The 23,327-nt window shown below is 40.4% G+C and overlaps 1 protein-coding gene across 1 annotated transcript; it reads left to right on the forward strand.

The window, feature by feature from the left end:
* Positions 1-1,940: 1,940 nt before the first annotated feature.
* QTRT2 (queuine tRNA-ribosyltransferase accessory subunit 2) lies at positions 1,941-22,255 on the forward strand (the record flags this gene model as incomplete). Its single annotated transcript, XM_080695894.1, has 8 exons — positions 1,941-2,146; positions 3,087-3,142; positions 4,764-4,840; positions 7,453-7,665; positions 13,786-13,985; positions 17,057-17,208; positions 19,705-19,822; positions 22,024-22,255. Exons 1-8 carry the CDS (start codon positions 1,947-1,949, stop codon positions 22,253-22,255), a joined length of 1,248 nt encoding a protein of 415 aa, XP_080552020.1. The 5' UTR covers positions 1,941-1,946.
* Between the last annotated feature and the right edge of the window lie 1,072 nt (positions 22,256-23,327).

A 23,327-nucleotide genomic window follows, 5' to 3' on the forward strand; every position in this document is an offset into this window, starting at 1 on the left:
GTTATTTTTGTTTTTATATTTGTAATAGCTTGAAATGCTGTTATAGTTTGAGAAAATTGACCAAACTTTCTTTCCACAAGCATCGTATGTCTAACATGAAATCTCTTATTTGATCATATAGAAAGTGATTATTCGTGTGTGTGTGTGTGTGTGTGTGTGTGTGTGTGTGTGTGTTACTGGAGGTAGAACCCAGGAGCATTCTACCTCTGGGCTATACCCCCAGACTATTTTTATATTTTATTTGGAAACAGGGTCTCCCTAAGTTGCTGAGAGCCTCACTAAGCTGCTGAGGCTGGCTTCAAACCTGAGATCTCCTGTCTCAGCCTCCTGTGTACTGGGATTTCAAGTGTGCACCATCACACCCTAGTTATTATTATTATTGTGTGTGTATGTGTGTGTGTGGTACTGGGGGTGGAACCAAGGGGGATTCTACATCCAGGCTATACTCCCAGACCTATTTTATACTTCATTTGGAAACAGGATCTCGCTAAGCAGCTGAGAGCCTAAGTAGCTGAGACTGGTTTCAAACCCGTGCGATCCTCCTGTCTCAGCCTCCCAAGCGCGGGGATTACAAGTGTGCACCACCACACTCGGCTAGAAAGTAGTTATTCTTAAGTTTGAGGTTTTAATACTTATAATGGCTACATTATTTAAATAAAAATAAAAAATATAATTTACATAAAAATTTATGTCTCCTAAAAAAGTACTGTTTATTTTCCTAAGTATCTTTAACAAATGATAGACAAATGTTTATTTGTCTGTCCACATCTTAAATAATGGTTGCCATTCAGAGTAACGCCTAAGAGGACAGGATCTGAGATTGAATCTTCTCAGATAGCTCTAATAATTTACCTACTAATAAAACTTGGCATGACTCAGTTGGCAAGAATTCCAGGGTTGATACTTGCTGTGGTGATATGATAATGTATTTGTAAAATGTTTTTATGTCTAGTGATATTTTGCAAATGATCTGCTATGCTTGCTTATCAAGCTCTAAAGTGCGTTTTAGAAGTAGAATCCAGGAATTTGCCACATTAAATACTATTTAGCAGCTTTCCACAAATAATTGATAATCTTTTCTGCTACTTCTATTATATCTATGGAAACTTGAAAGGCTATCTTTATTTTTCTTTAAACAAAGGTTTGTTTTTCTCAATTTCAAAAGAAACAAAAAATTGCATATGGGTCACAGATATGGTCCATGTGGTATCTCACCTGTTTGGATACCATATGAGAACAAATTGGAATATAATCCCACCTTGGAGATAATCTTAATCTTGATTTATATTCTTTGATATATATTCATATATTTTTATTAAGTACCAGAATGCTGTTTTGTATGTTTTTCTTATTGAACAACATTAGGAAAATTTGATTTATTATTCTCTCAACTTGGAGAAAGAAACAAATTTGCTCAAGTCAGTAATCTATATGACCTTCCATGATTGGTCTTTCTCATTTCCTCCATTGTTTCAGCTCAGACAAAAATTCCATGACTGCATTTAAAAATCAATGAGCCAGGTGTGGTGGCACACACTTGTAATCCCATTACTTGGGAAGCTGAAACGGGTGAATTGAAGGTTTAATGACCTCAGCAACTTAGTGAGACCCTGTTTTCCAAATAAAATATAAAATGGGTCTTGGGGTATAGCCCGGAGGTAGAAGGCCCCTAGGTTTTATCCCTAGGTACCACACACAAAAAAGAAAGTTGTCATTGTCATATTGCTCTGAGACCTTGGGGAAGGTATCTTCATCTCTCTGTCTTTTTCCATTCTTCTGTTCCTGATATCCAAGAAAAATCATAGACTGAGAGTAGTAATAAATATGCCATCACTCTTTTTTTTTTCTGTAGGCTGCTGTCTTTGCAAAATCTTTAGCCTTTAGATGTTGTGATGCTTCTAAACTGAATGATCTTTTCTTGTCAGGAGCTACCAGAGTCTCTGAAGATGAAGCTCAGTCTTACCAAGGTAGTTAATGGTGCTCGTCTAGGAAAAATACAAAACCTGGGCAGAACAGGGGACCGCACGATGGACATTCCAGGCTGCCTCCTGTATACCAAGACTGGCTCTGCGCCTCACCTGACTCATCACACGCTGCATAATATCCACGGGGTTCCTGCCATGGCCCAGCTCACGCTGTCATCTCTGTAAGTGTTGACCTGATCATTCAAATATTCATTTTGGCAGCAGCTTAGTTACCTTAATTAGATGCAAGAAAGATTTCTTTTGCGGAATGTGTATAATTGGTAGGTTTTCATAAGTTAGAAGTATCAGATATTATACATAATTTGGCCACAGTCTAGAACCACAATATTAGTGCTGCTTTACTTTTTCTCTTTTTGTGGTACTAGGGCCTTTTACCTCCAAATTATACCCCCAAACCCATTTTTTAGTCTTTATTTTGAAACAATTTCTCACTAAGTTGCAGAGGCCTCACTAAGTATCTGAGGCTGGCTGTGAACCTGTGATCCTCCTGTCTCAGTCTCCCAAGTACTGGGATTACAAGTAGCATAAAGCATTATGCCTGGCTGCTGCTTTACTGTTTTTTCAAACTTGAAGTCTGGTTTTGCCCTCATTGCTACTGCTCCCCGAGGTGAGAAGGCAGGGAGTCCCAGGTATGAGCTGAATCTGGAGTTCAAGGGCCGTCGTAATGCACCAGCCTCAAAGCTATCAGCCTCAAAGTTTTTTCTGCCTTTGCACTTATACTTGCTAGTACTACTTTATGGAAATGGAACTAATAGAGTTAAATTATTTTGTGTAATATACAAGTTGACTTTATATTTAAGTGAAGAACCTGCTGTATGATCAAATAGTGACAAGGATTTTGAATGAGAAAAGAAGGAAGAAAATCCAAGTGTTTTGAAGCAGTTGGTCTTTGCTAGTTTATTTTCTTGCACACTGAAGACCTTGATTTTGGCTAATCAACCAAGCCTGGTTAGTGGGGACTCTTGAATAATGGTGTACTTTGTTGCTTAAGACTGTATTTACTGTCACATAGCTTAGTTGGGTGAGAATAGGCTTCAGTTGTATACAGTATCCACAGAAAGATTCATTACTATGTGAAATATTGTTCTGTTTTACTCACAGTGCAGAACATCATGAAGTCTTGACAGAATATAAGAAAGGAGTTGGAAACTTTATAGGTAATAATTAATTACATTATTTGTATGTACCATATGATGTGTTAATTTGGAGTTTGGAGATGCTATTGACTTGCTGATATTTTATTCATGTAGTGCTTTATTCATTACTTTAATAAACATCTTAGAAACATCTAAGAACCAGGGATTTAAGGTTCAGAGTTGAATAGGAAACAGTTGCTGCTCTCATGGAGAAGAGCTTCACTGGGAAAAATATAAACAGGTAATTCTAGTAGAAGTATAGTGATGGCTTTGAGGGATTAGGGATATGTATGCATATCATGATAGTCCAGAGGGAGGAGTATATATCCTGCTCTACAGATATGGAAGGTGGTCAGAAAAAAGAAGGGCTTCTGGAAAAAAAAGATAAGGGGGCATCTTAGGAGGTCAAGGGAGAGAAGTCTAGCCAGGTCAGGAGTGGGACCAACCATTGAGGAGGACAGACAGTAGTAAGGCAGATACTCCCGGCACAGATGAGAACTTGCATGGGCCATACATGAGATCCAAAGCAGTCTCGTCATGCTCGAGCCTTAGTCATAAAGTAGCGAATGAAGAATTCATATGCAGCTACATTCTGCTATGTTAGTATTATCTTTTATTCCAGAAGTAGGATTTTATATTCAGAGGTATTTAAAGAAAAGGCTTAGTGGTGACAGCTAGAGAACCAGTTCTTCCATGGGCCACTCTCTCCTAAAGTTTTCCCCACGATATCTAAGACTCACTTCAGCAAGTGAAGATCCTGTTTCTGTCGGTTATTCAGTCTGCTGCTTCTGAAGGAAACTGCATGATGACCTGTTGGTTCAGTAGAGGAGTTTATGTAGTATCATTCTCCTTGATCTGAGGCCAATTGTAATCGCCAGTTTTAAAGTGAACAAGCATATAATTAAATAAGAATACCTAATGTAAGCTTTCTAGAGACAATTGTAATAATTTTAAAATGCAGAAAATAAGGTGAACTGCAGAGGTCTTTAACTTGCTTTATTTTTGTCTCTTTTGAGTTGAATTCTTTTTTTTTTTCTTATGGAAAATGTGGGGTAGCATATGAAATTTAATTACATATGGTTTACTAATCAGTTTCTGGAATTTTTTTTTAAAGGGTTTGTCTTTTTGATGAAAGAACCTAAGAAACTGTTATCTTGAGTCCGTAAAACATACTGAGAATGGAATCCATTTGCCGTATCCTGCAGCTTCCCTACAGTTTTGTTCTCGGGACCCATGATTATTATTAATGAGATTTATTATTAATGAAATTACCTTCTGACTTTATAATTTGATCTTTCTAGTAGCTAGTTCCTTTTAGATGGTTAAATTCTTTAAGTCAAATTGAATGAGATTGTGTCACTAACTACTTTCATTTAATCTCATATTTTAAGATACACCTTTCCTTTGGAGTAACTCACTACATCATTAGACATGAAGCATTACATTTAATTCTTTTAGACGGGTAAAATTTAAAATGATTTTTTTCATTCATATTGATAGACCTCCTGTAATTCTAGGATCAGGTACTGACTATTTACTGTGGTTAGAGTTGCCTTATCCACCAGTACACATGCTAACAGTTACAATACAGTGTAATTGTTGATGTCAACATTTTCAGTAATTCTTTTTTGTGTTTATACAGGCATGCCAGATTCCGTCTTATACTGCTCCCTGCACGATCCAGTCAGCCCCTGTCCCACTGGTTACGTAACAAATAAGGTGTGTTCTCAGCAGGGCCTCCAGGGCTGCAGCTTTGTCCCAGGAAATCAGCCTGTTGTATCCATCCCTCTCGGGTGCTCACATCTCTCTGGAATGATTCCTTTAGGCCTTTAGTTTATTTTAGTGATTTTAATGGGATGGGCTGGTGTATGAGAGAGGAGGGCTGCCTAATGATGAGTTAAGGTAAGGAATGTATCCTCAGCATTTTTATTTTTATTATTATAAAAATATTCAGGATTCAGGATAGAAGAGGGTCAAGCACATGCCCCAAAGAGAAATTGCTATGACAGGAGAAAACAGTCTTTTGATACAGTGCTGTATTTGCACTTTTAACCACTTCAGGGAGAGTGGGGAAAGTTGCTGATGAATGTTTATCACATGTATAACTATATATAGTAGAATTTCAGTGTAATATTGCTTGCTGGTAGAGCAGATTTGAAAAACCAGGGGACAGGCATAGATTTTAGCTAGGGGTATTAAAAGTTTTCATTTGGGAGATGGCCCCGTTGGCATTATCCCTGAGGACAGTGAGCCTTCAGTATATACCACTGCTTTACAAATGCAGTGACCTTTCCTGTATTCATTTTGTCCCTCATGAGCTCTTCTAACAGATGTAGGGGAAGGAGTATCAAAAGATGGAATTTAAGCCAGGTGTGGTGGTGCACACTTGTAATCCCAGCATTTGGGAGGCTGAGACAGAAGGATCTGGGTTCACGGCCAGTCTCAGCCCTCTGTGAGGCCCTCTGCAACTTAGTGAGACCCTGTTTCAAAATAAAGAATAAAAAATAGGGCTGGGTGTGTAGCTTGGAGGTAGAATTCCCCTGGGTTCCATCCCTAGTATTGCAAAAAAAAAAAAGGTGTGTGTGTGTGTTTTACTGGGGATTGTACCCAGCATTCTACCTCCAAGCTATCCCTCCAGCCTTCTTTTTTTTACTTCTTCTTCTTCTTTGTGGTATTAGGGATTGAATACAGGGGCATTCTACCTCTGAGGTATACTCCAGTTCTATTTAATTTTTATTTTGAAACAGGTCTCACTAGGTTGATGAGAGTCTCACTACTTTGCAGAGGCTATCCTCGAACCTGCAATCTTCCTTCCTTAGCCTCCCAAGTACTAGGATATAAGCATAGGTTATCATACCCAGCTTCCCTAGTCCATTTTAGTTTAGTTTAGTTTATTGTTTTTGAAACAGGTTCTTGCTAGATTGCTGAACAACTAAATTGTTCAGGTGGGTTCTGTCTCAGCTTTTCAAGTCCTGAGATGACAGGCCTGTACCACCATGTCCAGCTTAATGAAATATAGAGTCTCAGCTGGGCATGGTGGCGCACACTTGTAATTCCAGTACTAGAGGGCTGAGGATCGCAGGTTTGTGGCCAGCCTCAGCTCCTTTGTGAGACCCTCTGTAACTTATTTGACCCTCTTTCAAAATAAGGAATAAAGGCTGGGTGTGGTAGCGCACACTTGTAATCCCCGCGCTTGGGAGGCAGAGACAGGAGGATCGCGCAGGTTTGAAGCCAGCCTCGCTGGCTTAAGAGACCCTGTTTTCAAATAAAAATTTAAAAAATAGGTGTCTGGGAGTGTAGCCCTGAGGTAGAAGGGTTTCCAGGAACCCCAGTACCACCAAAAAAAAAAAAGGAATTTAAAATAGGGCTGGAGGTGTAGCTTGTAGCTCGGAGGTAGAATCTGCTCCTGGGTTAAATTCCCAGTACTGAAAAAAAAAAAAAAAAAAAAGTCTCATGAACTATGAGATTGATGTCTTTACATATAATTCAGTATCACAATCTAATAAATGCTTATTAAATATTAGTATACAGTGCCCTGAGACTGGTTTTAGGATACAGACATGTGTTATGTTTTCTTTTCCTTTCTTTCTTTCTTTCTTTTTTTTATTTAATGGTACTGGGGATTGAACCCAGGAACATTCCACCTCTGGGTTACATCCACAGCCCTATTTTTTTTTTTTTTTTTTAAACAGGGTCTCACTAAGTTAGTGAAAGCTTTACTAAGTTGCTGAAGCTGGCTTCAAACCTGCAATCCTCCTGTCTCAGTCTCCTAAGTACTGGAATTATAGGTATGCACTAACATGCCCAGTTCAAATGCTATCTTTTCTATAAAAGAAATAAGTATGAACTACTGTAAGCTCTTAAAAGAGTGAACAGTTGATTTTGCTCAGGAAAATTTGGGGGAACACAATTAAGTAGATGATATATAACCCCAGTTTCTTAAAGGATACATTGTATTTCGCTAGGCAAAGAAGTAGGGGAGGACATTTCCATCAATAGAAACAATGCAGTCAAAGTCAAAGGAGAACCAAAGTCTGCTTCATTGAGGAAATGCAAGAGTGGGGTTGGGTTGGGGGAGATGAGACAGGGGACCTTGGAAGATTGTAGAAAACTATAACAATTAATTCTTTGAGGGTGGCTCAGAAGTTTGCTTGCATAGCCATTGAAGGATTCTCTGAGTTATGAGGTCCCTATAGAATTTGAAATTTGGAATTCTGCTTTTTACTCCGTGATGTACCTACCATGTCAAGGATATTGAATTGGCACCATCTTTCCAGTGGTAAAGAAGAATTGCTTTCTTGATAATTCCTCTTCATCTTGCTCCTTGGCAGTCTGTATCTGTGTGGGGTGTTGGAGGACGAGTAGAAATGACTGTTTCCAAGTTCATGGCCATTCAGCAAGCCCTTCAGCCAGACTGGTTCCAGTGCCTTTCAGATGGAGAAGCATCTTTTGAAGAAGCAGCTTCCATAAAAAGGGCCAGAAAGTCTGTGGACCGATCACTCCTCTTCCTGGATACCTGCCTGCGGCTACAGGAAGAGTCAGAGGTTAGGCTGCTCCACTAACCCTCCTTTCTCAAAAATCTCATCTCCCTTCTACTCCATGGTACCATCTTTTTGTTTCTCCCTCTAGTTCTCTGCTCCTCACTTCTTGTTCCAATTTTTCTTTTTCACTTGTTCCAATTTTTTTCCTTGAATCCTAAGGATTACTATTCTCTAGGATTCTGTCTTAGTCTCTCTTTTCATAGTATTTGTATGTTGTCCCCAAGCAGCCTCCTCTTAGTTTTAATTGCTGAATGATTGTAATAATTGTATGTATTATCAAGATCATTCTACTTAGCTTTACAATTTTATAATTCCTGGGCTATAGCTAGGTTATATTACTAGACTCAAACTCAGAGGTAACTGGACTCCTTGTCTTACCTCTTCAAACGTGCTCTTCCTTTTGCTCTTCCTCAGTATTTCATGTCTGTCCATGGCATCCACCAAGCTCCTCAGCCCAGAACCTTGAGCTTTCCAAGACTTTTAAAAATTATTTATTCTTTAATTCCATCTCTCTAAGTATGTCTAGAACCTGCCACTCTCCTAAAACATTGAATGATTCTCCACTTCCACTCTTCCATGGCATGTGCAGCCTCCTGTGACCCGGCCTCCGCCTACTTCTTTACCTGCCTGTGGGCCATTCTCTCCTCTGGCCTGCACTCTGGCCTTCCTGAGTTATGTGCCATTCCCTGAGGCACTCACCCATTACATTCAGGGCACCCGTACACAAACTTCTGGACTTCTTCTTTTTTTTTCTTTTCTTTTTTTTTTTTTTTTTTTTTTTTTTTTTTTGTGCGGTGGGGATGGAACACGCAGTGGGGCATTTGACCTTGGAGCTACACTCTCAGCTCTATTTTTTATTCTTTATTTTGAAACAGGGTCTCATTAAGTTGCGGAGGGCCTCACTAAGTAGCTGAGGCTGTCTGCGAACTGCGATCCTCCAGTCTCAGCCTCCTGAATGCTAGGATTACAAGTGTGCGCCACCATGCCCGGCCCTTCTGGACTTCTTATCTCCTCCTCTTGCTTCCATCTGGCTCATTTCATTACATTTATCATTCTTTGAAACTGATCCCCGATACTTCCAGGAAGTTCTATCCATCCTTTACTATCCCTTTAATTTGCATATAGCTATATTACATTATCAATGTACTGCAGTGATTTCTTTGTACATTTATCTTTATTAAATTGTGACCTCCTTAAGCTCAATTTCTGTATGCCATTTTCATATCTTCATCATGTAGCAGAATGCCTGGCAAATAGCAAGCCTTCAATAAATGTTTGCTGGTGGGGTGAAGAAGATGAAGCTGAGCACTGGATAAGGGAGCCTGAGAGCAGAGTTAATGGAGTTGGATACATTAACTGGGAGATAGAAAATAAGGTGAGGGAACAAATAGTAGCCATCAGGGGAGAGAGTTTCAGCATTTAAGATCATTTATGTAGAGTAAGCCTGAGCAATGATCAAGTCTATGGAAAAGTGCATTTTGAGGAACATTGTTATTTTGAGTTGAGCAATAAAAATATAATTTGACTAATAAACTTAATGTACGTGAAATAATTAGAGGAAACTTAGTTGACATTCTGAATAGAACTCAAAAGTATCCACAATAGGAGTCCTCATGGGGACATTGCTGTAGGTCAGAGTAGTTAGTGTTGGCTGTCTAGCAATTGTTTTGAGCTAGTAATTACCCTTGTAGGACTAGTAACATTTGGATAAAGAGAAGGCAAGACAGAGAGTGTGACAAAGGAGATTATTAAAAAGGCCAGATGAGCCTCAAGTCCCTCATCTATGTTGCTGCAAATAGCCTTATTATTTTGCATTACTTGTGTGTATTAGTCAAATGCTGAGGTCCTTCTCTGTGTCCCTTATGCTTACACTATTATCTTGATGTGATTATTAAGAGTGCCCCCCTTCTTCTTAAGCATTCCATTTCAGGCAATAAATTATATGACCATACTTTTATACCCGTGGAAGGGAGTTTCCCTAATAGGGTTGTACTAGTCATGCAAAAGGGCAGGTCTGTGTAATTGCCTCTTTTATATATCTGCATACATCTTTTCCTTTTTCTGTGCCTCTTTCCCTTCTTATTCAGTAGATCATCTTTTTCTTAATGCCCTTAAATATTGAAACTCTCTGATGTTCTATGTAGGGCTTTTTTTCCTTTTCCATTTATTTCCTAGGTTCAGGATGCCAAATGGGTTTCATCCAAGGCTCTAGGAGCCAGGCCCAGTACCACAGGACGAGAGTCACCTATTAACTATGTCTGCCATGGAAGAAGGAGAGGGAAGTGGTGGCATTCTGCCAAGTATTTCCTGTCCTACCCTGGGCAATCTCATTTGTATCATACATATGCACAACTTAAGCTTCATATATTCAATAGCTGAGTTAAAATTAGTATTCATACATCCTATTGATATTTCCGAATTAGAATACACAAAGCAGAACAATCATTTTGCCTCATTCTCTGCTGTTTTCTCTGTCTTTGCTCTTAGCGCCATCTCCCCGAACTTCCAAAACAAGAGCCAGTAGTCATTCTTGAATTCATCTTCTTTCTCTACTAAGAAAAATGCTCAGTCAGATGGTGTTGATCCTACCACCTGAGGCGCTTTCAGAGTTTGTCTTTCCTCTTTATCCCATTGCCACTGCCTTGCTCCAGCTCATCTCATTTTTTACTTCATCTCCTACCCTGTCCTTATCCATACTCACCCTTAATTTATTCTCCATGTAGCAGCCAAAATGTTCTTATTTTCTAGAGGAATGGTCTGATTGTATCCCTCCTGGTTAAATTAAAGGGTGAAATTCCCTCTTTACAGTGTTCCTGCCTTCCTCTGTACGCCTCTCTTCTGCCAGAGTCACTGTTGATTTGTGTGTGTCCTTGCAAACCTTATTTTCTGGAACTGCATACATATAATTAATGCATAGATATGCGTGTCTGTAGTACATGAATATGATCACGTGATCAGCAATTTGTTTTTGGCTAGCAATGTCCTCAGACTCTTTTCCTGACAATGCATATATTAGTACCTCTATTGCATTCTTTTAATACAGCTGCATAAAAATCTATGCTATGAATCTATCCTGGTTTATTTAAGCTTTTACTCTATTGATGGATACTTAGGCTTCTTCTAGCCTTTCATTTTCTAGACATCTCTATAAACATACCTTGAAGTATATGAATGAATATATTTATAGGAGAGATTGTTAGAAGTGGAATTTTGGGATCCAGAGACAAAAACACTGACATTATGATAGGTGTTATCTACTTGCCCTCCTAAGAAGCTGAATTAATTTTACTCTCTCTGGTTACCCGGGACTATAAGTGCTGTTTCCCTTACAATTTTATCTCCAGTATGTTATTTGCATTTTGACTTTTTTTTTTTTATTGTGATGGACAAAAAAAATGGCATCTTGTTTTCAATTTGCATTTTCTTATAGGTGAGGTTTAATCGCTTCCCATATGTATATAGGGCATCTAAGTTTGTTTTTCTGAATTTCACTTATTCATATTCTATCTAGAATTCTATGAGGTTGTCATATCCTTAGAGGATTCGTTGGAACACTTTCTATGATATAGATTTTTATCTACTTCAAAGTGTAGATTTTTCTTTCTCTTTGTTTTGATATATTTTACTAGAGAAGTTTTAATTTTTTTATAATCAAACATGTCGACTATTTCCTGTAAGATTTTGTTTGCTTAGGAAGATGTTCTTTACCCAAAGATGAGAAAAATATTCAATACATTCTTCTAGTACTTGCATAACTATGTATTTTTTGTTTTTGTTTTTGTGGTATTAGAATTGAACCCAGAGGCATTCTACTTCCAAGCTATACCCAGTCCTTTTTATTTTTTTATTTTTTATTTTTTGGTACTGGGGATGGAACCCAGGGGCATTCTACCTCCAAGTTACACCCCCAGCCTGATTTTTTTTAATTTAATTTATTTTTTTAATTAATTAATTAATTTTTTTAATTGGTGCATTATAGTCATATATCAATCACATTGGAGTACAAGACTTGAGAGGATATACAAGCACACATCATCTAATTAGCCCTCCTCCAGCCCCCATCCCATTCCCTCTCCCTCCCTCCATCCCACGCTTCTTTGGTGATTTACTTTGATACATTTGTTTATGTACCCTCTGATTGGTCACATTAGTTGCTTCACTATAGGGCCCTTTCTATAGCTCAACCTCTTCCTGTTGCCCCTTTCCTCCTAGTTATTGCTGATTAAGAGGAGCGTCTGATTTATATTTTCTGCGATATTTCTCTGTGCATGCTGTGTTGCAAGTACCGATCCCACTCTTGACGTCCCCAGTAGTGACCTGGCTACTCAGTGGACTGATCCAGACCTCGCTGGCTCAAGCAGCGGCCTTGCCTCATGGGAGGCCCCAGTTCTGGTCTCGCTGGCCCCTGCACCAGCCTAACCCCTAAGCTGGCTTCGGTCCCGGCCGTGGAGGCCGCAGGAGTGGCCTTGCCTCACGGCAGGCTCCGATGCTGGCCATTGGCCCCTGCACCAGCCTAACCCCTTGGCAGGATTCTAATCCTGGCCTCAGAGGCCCCAGCACCGGCCTAGCCTCATGGCAGGCTCCAATGCCGGCCTCGTTGGCCCCAGCACCAGCCTAACCCCTCGGCAGGTTCCGCTCCCGGCCTAGGAGGCCCCAGCACTGGCCATGCCTCAAGGCAGGCTCCGATGCCGGCCTCGCTGGCCCCAGCAACAATCTAACCCTTCGGCAGGCTGTTATCCTGGCCTCGGAGGCCCCAGTACCGGCCTTGCCTCACGGCAGGCTCCGATGCTGGCCTCGTTGGCCCCAGCACCGGCCTAACCCCTCGGCAGGCTCTTATCCCGTTCTTGGAGGTCCCAGTACCGGCCTTGCCTCACGGCAGGCTCCGATGCCGGCCTCGCTGGCCCCAGCACCGGCCTAACCCCTTGGCAGGCTCTTATCCTGGCCTCGGAGGCCCCAGTACCGGCCTTGCCTCAAGGTAGGCTCCAATCCCGGCCTCGGAGGCCTCAGCACCGGCCTTGCCTCACGGCAGGCTCCGATGCCCGCCTCACTGGCCCTAGCTCCGGCCTAACCCCTTGGCAGGCTCCAATCCCGGCCTCGGAGGCCCCAGTACCGGCCTTGCCTCATGGCAGGCTCCGGTGCCGGCCTCGCTGGCCCCAGCACCGGCCTAACCCCTCGGCAGGCTCCGATCCTGGCCTCAGAGGCCCCAGGACCAGCCATGCCTCACGACAGGCTCCAATGCCAGCCTCGCTGGCCCCAGCACTGGCCTAACCCCTCAGCAGGCTCCGATCCAGGCCTCGGAGGCCCCAGCACTGGCCTTGCCTCATGGCAGGCTCCGATGCCGGCCTCGCCCAGCCTGATTTTTAATCCTTTTTTTGAAACAGGGTCTCACTAAGTTGTAGAGGGCCTCACTAAGTACTTGAGGCTGGCCAGAAACTGTGATCCTCCTGTCTCGGCCTCCCAAATGCTGGTATTACAAGCGTGTGCCACTATGCCTGACTCTATTTTTTGTTTTGAAACAGGGTTTCACTAGATTTCTTGAGAATCTCACTAAGTTACTCAGGCTGGTGTTGAACCTGTGATTCTGCTGTCTTAGCCTTCCAAGGTCTAGAATTACAGATGTGCGTTGCCACACCTGGCTATAACTGTGTCTTTTATGTTTAGATATTCCTCCAGTTTGTTTTTGAGGATGCCGTGCAGTAGTCATCTTTATTTTCTTTTTTTCAAATTTCAGTTGTCTTGATTAAAACGCTTCCATATCTATAGCTTAGAGATGTGGAGGCTAAAACAGACCTAGATAGTAATTTAAACAAATTCAAGTGCTTCTTTTGTCCTTTTCTTCTTTTACCTACTCATTTTGCATTTAATTTAATCCTAGCTAGAACATGACAGCATTTGTTGATTGCCTCTGTTGTTTTTTTTTTTTTTTCTCAGACCTTTCTTACCTCTTTGGTGTTTTCCACAGTGAATCTTTTGGACCCTAAAGGTTCTTGGAATACTTTCTCTCTTAGATGATTCATCTGCAGCAAGCTCATTGAGATAGCTTCTGTACACTGGACTTTCATGTAAGGTAGGGATCTCTGTTACTGAAAATGGTTAAGAATATTTAATGCTTTCTCACCTCAGATCCTTCAGAAAAGTGTGATCATTGGAGTGATTGAAGGTGGAGATGTGATGGAGGAGAGGCTGAGGTCGGCACGAGAGACGGCCAAGCGGTCTGTAGGTGGCTTCCTTCTGGATGGCTTTCAAGGGAACCCAGCAACCCTGGAGACCAGACTGCACCTGCTGTCATCAGTCACTGCGGAGCTCCCAGAGGACAAGCCAAGGCTAGTGTCTGGTAGGATGCAGACCAGCCTCATGAGCAGGGCAGGATTGTATGATGCAGATTCTTCACATGGGCATACCTTCTGAGTTTTTGACTATGTCCTTTCTAGTCTTTCCTCAGTAGACTCTGAGGGAAATTTCCATCAAGGCTACCCTGCCTGATTTCAGAAAGTAGAGCAGAGGATGATTGTCATGTAAATTTATTTTATTTGATCCTCATGAGTAAGGGCAACTGTTAACTGTTTCCTCTTGTTCTTGTGCCAAGTACAATTATTGTTTTTTGCTTATTCTAACTTATAAAGTCATGCAGCACTCTGGTTTAAATCAAGGAAAGTTGAGGACAGGTCTGGGATGCCTAGTGAAATGAGGATAGGCTGTACTAATAAGAACATCTCAGAAGTTCTTAGATTTGAGACAAAATAGCGAGTAATGTGTGTCATTTTAGTGAGTAATGCCTATCATGTTTTGAAATTGAGGAGTCTGCCAACACTGGTGGATTTGATCTTAGATTTCTGTAAATCACAGGATCACTTATGTACTGATGAGAAGAGGTGACCTCCAAGATTCAGTTATAAAGTTCAAGTTTCTGAAATAGCTCATGCCATATTAAGTTCTCTAATTTTTTCTTTCTTCTTTTTTTTTTTTTTTTCAAAAACATGAGTGAACCTGGAGGTCATTGTCTTAGCTTGAAACAAACCAGGCATAGAAAGACAAATACTGAGTTACTGAGTGCTTTCACTCACATCTGGAGTCTAATAAAACAGTTGACCTCATACAAGTGGATAGTGGAACAGAGAGGCTGGGGTGGTTGGTGGGGAGATGAGTCAGGAGGTTGTTGGTCAAAGGATACATCATTACATTTAGGAAGAATAAGTTCAAGAGATCGATCTGTACAGCCTGGTGACTGTATTAAATAATGATATATTCTTGAAAAAGGCAAAAAGAATGGCTGTTAAGCGTTCTCTCCATAAAAATGATAATTAAATGAGACAGGGCATTTGCTAATTAGATAGAACCATTTCACAATGTATATATCCCTCAACACCTGTATATCACAAATATGTATAATTTTATTTGTTAATTTAAAAAAAGACTAGTATTTCACCTAATTTGGTAGGAATAATCATGTTTTTTTTTTTTTCCTGCAAATATATTAAGTTTGAAATGGGATGCTGCTTTGTACTCTTCGAGGGCTGTTAGATAGCAGATGTAGTTGTATCACTTCTTTTAGAAGCCAGGTATAAACCAGCATGGTAGCACACGCCTGTAAGCCCAGTACTTGGGAGGCTGAGAGAAAGGGATCACGGGTTCATGGCCAGCATCAGTAACTTAGCAAGGCCCTCTGCAACTTAGTGACCCTGTCTTAAAATGATAAAATAGGGCTAGTGGTGTAACTCAGAGGTATAATATCCTGGATTTACTCCCCAGTAGCACACACACACACACACACACACACACACACACACACACACACACACACGAATAACCTAGAGTAAAGCTCATGAAACTTAAATACAGCTCTGTGCTTTTTTACACATGTATATGTGTTTGTAAAGACTATCCAGAACAGGATATTCCCACCACTTGAGCCAGCCTTAGCCCCCACTTTGAACCTCATTCTCTTGTATCCATTGTTCCCAGTCTGTACTTGTTTCGTTCTAGTGCAGAGAACAGCTCAGCACTCGTATTTCTAGTCATTTTCTGGACTTTTTTGTGTTAAGTGCTCACAGATGTCTGTTACTGAATTTGAAAGCTGGGATTGTTTTTCTTTCTATGAGTGTGTAGAAATGCCAGCTTCAGTTGGAGAGGAGTTCTAAAACATTACATTACTTAAAGGAAACTGTAGTCGGGAAAACTGGCATATATTTAAGGGTTCTGCTTGTTTAATATTACATAAGCCTTTTTTTGAACTTCTTTTAGAAATCAAAGAATACATAAGCTCTTCTCTTCCAGTTCATGAAAGGGGGCTATGGGTAGAAAAACAAACATGAAAAATAGTTACAGCCAGCCAGCCCAATCAAGTACATCTTCCACATTTTTGTTTTAGTGGCAGAACTCAAAGGAGAATTATTAATCTCTCAGAATGCCTTACCCATTACCTGGAAAACATTATCTCATTCCACAGTGCAGACTTATTAATAGAAAAAATATAAAGAAAGCTAACTATGTTCTTAGATCTTGTGGCCAGAGTTGAAATTATAAGAGCAAGAGTTTCTTTGTAAATGGACCTATGAGGAATATACTATAAAATGCCCTTATTTGAACCAGTTATGAAAAATACCTGTAGGAGAAATATAGGAACACAGGGGCACTATGACACTGAGCCCTTTTTCATTTTTTATTTTGAGACAGGATCTCCTGAGTTGCCCGGGCTGGACTTGAACTTTTGATTCTCCTGTTCAACCTCCCAAATAGCTAGAATTACAGTCTTGTGCCAGTGCACCTGGCTCTCCTTTGTGCTCTTAAAAAAAAACACAAATTAGCCGGGCGTGGTGGCGCACTCTTGTAATCCCCGTGCTTGGGAGGTGGACACAGGAGGATCGTGCAGGTTCGAAGCCAGCCATGCTGACTTAAGAGACCCTGTTTCCAAATAAAAATATAAAATAGATCTGGGAGTATAACCTGGAGGTAGAAGGGTTTCCAGGAACCCCAGTACCACCAAAAAAAAAAAAAAAAAAAAAAAAAAAAAAAAAATTCCTGTAGGATTTAGCTAGGTTATAAAGAAAGGTGAAAGTAGAAAGAAAACTCACCGTAATTGAGTTTGGAGTAAAAAACTATTCCGTGTGCTTTTTCAAATATTTTATCAATCCTTACAATGATTCTGCAGAAGATAAGAAACCTGCCCAAAGTAACACAGCAATTAAATGAATAAAGGACCTAGGATTCAAGCCAGGTCTCTTCCTTCAGAGCCCTCAGTTCTTTGTACCACATGTTGCTGTCCCCTGGCTGCCGCTCTGCCCTTGCTGGGTGTTTCTCATTATTACTGCTTTTTGTGTCCTAGACTCTAATGGAAGGCCTTGCTGATATCACTCTTGGCATTGTCCTCATGTTCTTGTTCTTATTATTTTCACAGGCTCATTTGTGGTGTCAGCCGGCCAGATGAAGTGCTTGAGTGTATAGAGAGAGGAGTGGACTTATTTGAGAGTTTTTTTCCTTATCTTGTGACAGAGCGGGGATGCGCCTTGACGTTCAGCTTCGATTACCAGCCGAATCCTGAAGAGACATGTAGGTCTTTTAAAGTTAATCACTGTCTTATCCTTAACTTTCTCCTATTTTCTATTAATTTTTGGCTTGAGTCACAAGAAAGAAATATGTGCACATAAAGCCAGTCTTCTATAAAACTTCATTTTTGTGTCTTATCTGTATGCCTGGCATGTTGGCACACAAAATAAAGCACTTTATACTATACATTTAGCTCAAAATATTAGGGTGACATTTTGTAGTGAGCAAAAACAAGACCTCTTCTGTTAACCTGAAAAAAGAACATTCAGAGTGAATTGTGATGAAAATCTAGGAAAAAACCTTTGAACTGCTTAGTAAAAGTTAATTTGCTTTCCCACAAAAGAGTTCTTGTCTGCTTTTGCAAACCCCATGCAATTAAATTACAAGGAGCCTCCCCATCATCTGATCCTTGTGTTGCATTTTGCTTTTTTGGGTTCTTTTATGCACTGCAATGTGAAAGCTATTTTCCTCTGCTAATACTGCTTTGAAGAACTACTGTTTTCTCTTAGTGTTTAGTCATTCAAAAGTTGAGTCAAGCAGTTTCAGAGTCTCACACTCACCTGGCAGTGGGAAAGGAACGGGGCACAGACTGGGCACGGGGATTACAAGAGTGCGCCACCACGCCCAGCATGTGCACAGGCAGCCGTGTGCAGTGTGTGGCCTGCCCTCCGGCTCTCAGCGATGGCTTTCCTGGTTCATTTTCCTTTTCCTGCTTTCCTTTAAACTTGCTCAACCACTTTGAACCTTAAATTTGAATAGAGCCCTAGACAACTTTGTTGGTTTGTTTTATTTCCCACAGATGATTAAAATTTCATTCAGAAGATATCACATGTTTATAAAGCAACTTAGGCATTAATCTAAATCAGATTACTTCTAGAAGCAAAATAAATTAGATTGATCAAGTTCTTATATATGGGAAGTAAATTTTAATGTCCTTATAGAAAGACCAGAACATAATGTATGTGGATAGGCATGCCATTAACACTTTATACATTTTCATGACTTCATTTACAAACTAAATTATTTCCACTAGAACAGAGGTAACTTAGTCACTCAGTACCATAAATATGCAACGCTCTAAAGCGAACCTGATACTGAGTTCCCTGGATGAACAAGTTCCTTTCTGGCCAGAGAAGGCCAGGTTCCTTGATCATTAGGAAAACTGAAATAGTTCAAACATTTTCACTCAATTATTATTAATTATATTCATGTGTATGTTTTTTTTGTATGTTCCTGTGCTGTAAATTAAATTCTTTTATCAATTATGTAGTGAAAATTCTAAGGAAATAGATTACAGGAGCTAGATGTGGTGGCACACGCCTATGAGGCTGAGACAGGACAAGGCTCAGCAACTTAGCAAGACTCTATTTCAAAAAATAAATTTTAAGAAAAGGACTGAGAGTACAGTTCAGAGGTAAATTGTACTTGGGCTCAATTTCCAGTACAAAAAAAAAAAAAAATAGAAGAAGAATAAAAAAGAAATAGGTTGCCAGCAATTCCCCTAAATGATAGGTCTCCAAAATGTTAGAGGTTTCTTATGGTTTCCTATGTAGCACATAAACTTATGTGAACAAAATCATACTGCTCCGTGCTCAGACCACTTTTATTCTTCCTTTGACTTGGGCAAAAGTACCTTCCTAGGACCATCTGCCTGTTCTCCTTGGGCCAACACAAATTCTTCCATTTGTTCCCAAAATAATTCTTATCTGCTTGCCTCTCTTCAATGCAGCTGGATTTTTGTAGAGTAGCTGGTGTTTTGTTTTATGGGTTTTTTTCTTTCAGTTTCAAAAATGTACTTTAGCCGGGCGTGGTGGCGCACGCTTGTAATCCCCGCGCTTGGGAGGCAGAGACAGGAGGATCGCGCAGGTTCGAAGCCAGCCGCGCGCGCTGGCTTAGGAGACTCTGTTTCCAAATAAAAATGTTAAAAAAATAGGTCTGGGAGTGTAGCCCGGAGGTAGAAGGGCTTCCAGGAACCCCAGTACCACAAAAAAAAAAAAAAAAAAAAATGTACTTTAAAGCAAAGATTTTAAAAGGAACATCTCAAGTTCCCCTTTAATTCTGGATAATCTGGTTTTCCTGGAGGGCCATATTCTTCAGACCGAATATATAAATTTTAAAAAGTTCTACTTTAATCTGCTTAGCATAGAGACTCAATTTATTTTCATGGGGGTAAGATAGAGGGATAACCCTAACATGCAAACACATACCAAGTATTTTTTAAATCATTCTTTACTAGTAAGATTATGTTATATACTTGTAACTATAATTTGCTTAAACATTGTTGAATATCTTAGATTGTTTTGATATTGTAGATAATATATCTGTGGCCATCTGGGAACATTTTGCTATTTTCCTTTTTTGTGTGTATTTCCATAGGATAAATTCTCAAGAGTGAAATTACAGGGTCAAAGGGTATGAAATAATAACTAAAATAAAATTCTTCCAATAGCCACTCCTTATCTGAACTTCGTGGAAGACTTTTGTTGGTTTGTCTTTTAGTATTACAACAAAATGGGACACCAGAAGAAATAAATTATGTGGATCAGATAAAGAAAAGTAAAATGACTGATTGTAACCAAGAAATGACATCATTTGAAATTAATCTGAAGGAAAAAAGGTAAGAAATTTTTTAAAGTTTGGATTTTGATTCCTGACTCTGTGTGTGTGTGTGTGTGTGTGTGTGTGTGTGTGTGTGTGTGTGTGTGTGTTACTGAGGTTTCTGGAAGCCCTTCTACCTCTGGGCTACACTCCCAGACCTATTTTATACTTTTTATTTGGAAACTGGGTCTCTTAACACCAGCGCGGTCGGTCGGCTTTGAACCTGCACCATCCTCCTGTCTCCGCCTCCCAAGCACGGGGATTACAAGCGTGCGCCACCACACCCGGTGATTCCTGACTTTTTTTTTTTTTTTTTTTGGTGGTGGTACTGGGGTTCCTGGAAGCCCTTCTACCTCCGGGCTACACTCCCAGACCTATTTTTATTTGGAAACAGGGTCTCCTAAGCCAGTACGCGCGGACGCAATCCTCCTATCTCTGCCTCCCAAGCGCAAGGATTACAAGCGTGCGCCACCATGCCCGGCCAATTCCTGACTTTTTAACTTTAGTAGGTTTTAAAAGTTTATGTAGCTGGGCGTGGTGGCACACGCTTGTAATCCCCATGCTTGGGATGCTGAGACAGGAGGATCACGTAGGTTCGAAGCCAGCCTCCACTGGCTTAAGAGACCCTCTTTCCAAATAAAAATATAAAATAGGTCTGGGAGTGTAGCCCGGAGGTAGAAGGCCTCTGGGTTTCATACCCAGTACCACACACACACACCAAAAAAAAGTTTATGTAACGGTTCCTTTTTTTCCATTTATGACTTCATAAAATTTTTATAGTTTGATATTACTTAGGTTTTCTCAAATTTGGTTCCAGAAAAACTTTTTTTTTTCCATTCAGATGAATTTATGTACTTTGCCTTGTCAGAAAACTAAGGCTAAGTAACTATTGCTTTAGAAAAGCTATCTGAAAGACTAAACCAAATTCATTCTTTGTTGTTTTTTTTTTTACTCCAAATTACTTCAAATAATGAAAGAACAAAATAAGGATTTCAAGGTAAAACAACAAATTATAGGGAACTAAGTCGTTTTGGTACCTACACGTTATAAATCTTTTATAACCCATTTCCCTTAAGAATGAACTAACTGCATTTGGCCAGGCTGGTGATCGCCAGTGCCAGTGAGTTGTTCACTTGAGTTCAGTGGGCTCACTGGGGACATTCTAGGGATTCTGACTTACATCTGTCTAGTAATAGTAGGTACTTGTGAATTTATGGAAGAATGAAAATCCTAGTTCCTATTAATATTCTGTTGGGGCTTCTTGATTAGAGATCTAAAATGGTAACGTCTACCTCATTTAACTTGAAAAATAGTCAAGGAGATTTGTTTCATTTTTGAAATGTTTCTGTATTTTACAGTTTAAGTGGCTGCTACTCAAATTCCCTTTACATTGTAGATTTAATTGGAAATTGTATTGTGCTAGAGGACTGGAAGTTTGGGGAATGTGGAGACAAATTCTAGCACTGCTCTTGACTGTGGCTTTGGTCAAGCCACTTCTCTTTAATAGCTGATAAAAGGCAAAACCTTTCTAGTATTTTATATGTGCCCAGCAGTATTCAGGCCCTTTTGCTATATTAACTCATTTAAACCCTGTAACAACTTAGTAAGGTAGAATACCTTTGGTTCATGGATGAGAAACAAAGGCACAGATGGATGTTAAGTGACTTACCCAAGTGAGTTGCAGAGCCCGGAGCTGAACCCAGGCAGTGTAGACCAGAGCTACACCCTCTAAACTCTAGTTGTCATCTTCATCTATAAAATGGCTAGTTCCAAGAATAGATGCAGAGATTAAATAAAACACTGCAAGTGCTTTGTAAATTGCAAATATAAATTGCAGTGAGTTACAGAAGTAGGTTGTCCCAAGTCTTCTGATGCTAGCTGTGATGGCAAGTGGGAGAGAAGTGTCATTCACCAAGACAGCATTTCCTAACGTTATGTGCCTCTCCGGTATGACTAAAGACGCTCACCCTGAGAGAGTGACCTCGTGTGTTTCTCAACCCCCAGACTTAGAGATTGCATCCATCAGGGGACTCCTGAGTCTCCTGGACTCTGCTATCTGTTAACTTTGATCCACATTGCCATCCTAAATAGGTGCCCAGCACTGATCATTAGCCAGTGATAGTATTAACCATTGGTAACCTTACCAGCAAAGTAGTAGCCTAGGTTGTAGATTTCTCATATCTTTCACTTTCTGGAATGTCATTGTGATTTCCCTTTCAGGTACCAGGAAGACTTTAGCCCACTGGTGAGAGGCTGTTCCTGCTACTGCTGTAAGAATCACACTCGTGCATACATCCACCATCTGCTGGTGACCAATGAACTGCTGGCTGGGGTCCTGCTTATGATGCACAACTTTGAACACTACTTTGGATTTTTCCAGTCCATCCGGGAAGCACTAAAAAGTGACAGACTAGCACAGTTGAAAGAGCACATCCACAGGCAAACATCGTAAGAACCGGCAATACAAATCTGACTCTGCACTGGCTTGTAACACTTATGACATGGGAAGAAGTGAAGAAGAAATTATCTCAGCTTCAACATTTATATTTGGGAATAAAATCTGCAGACATAAGAACATCTGTCTCAAACTGCCCAAGAGAGTGAAAGATGTCTTCTCAAAACTTAAATAGCCTTGATTGATCAGAAAGAATTAAAGCATGATCTTTCAAATTTCTGGGCTAACTCTATTAGTAGGTAGAGATTCAGTTAGTCAAAGACAAAAACGTTAGAGATGAGAAGACACCCTTGAAAGGAGTTGATGAGATTCTAGGGACCACTGAGATGGACTGGGACCTGGGGGAGATGACGATGTATGAATAGCATGATCTCCGTGGACATATGCCTGCTGACTGGAGAAGAAATCTGGCAGATTCTCTTTATTTTGATCATCATATTCTCAGGGTGCTTTTTCTGATAATTTTGCCTTCCATGCTGCCCTGGCAGTACAGTAAATAAAAAAGGGCTCTTGGGTCATACCCACACTTGAGTGTGGGACTCACATTGCTCTTGTGATCAGTCAGTTGATCCAGATCACACTCCTTTATTTGGCCATTTGGTCTATTACGACTTGTCTTCTTAGAGCCGATGCGCTTCCTTGTTACGATCCCGAAGTTAGTGTAGCTGCTTTTGTCTGATCATACAGCTCTGACATGCTCTGCCCTCAGGATCATAAATAGTAATGACTACACCCTGTCATGTGTAGATTCATTCTCAGCATGTTCCCTAGACAGAGCCCTGGCTGGGCAATTAGAAGATCAGTTTTAGTCTTACCCGCCCGTGATGCCTGGGCCACCGACTTAACCTCTCCATCCTCTTTCCTTATAAATAAATGGAGATGATCATAGTGGATAGAACTAAATGAACTTCTGAGATTCCACTCCCTTTCAGATTTGTGGAATAAGCCAGGCATGATGACACCTGCCTGAAATCCCGCTACTTGTGAGGCTAAGGCTGGAGGGTTGAAAATTCAAGGTTAGGCTGGACAATTCAATAAGACCCTGTCTCAAAATAAAAAGGCTGAGGAG

The sequence above is a fragment of the Muscardinus avellanarius genome (assembly GCF_963383645.1).
Source record: "Muscardinus avellanarius genome assembly, chromosome: 5".
Classification (NCBI taxonomy): domain Eukaryota; kingdom Metazoa; phylum Chordata; class Mammalia; order Rodentia; family Gliridae; genus Muscardinus; species Muscardinus avellanarius.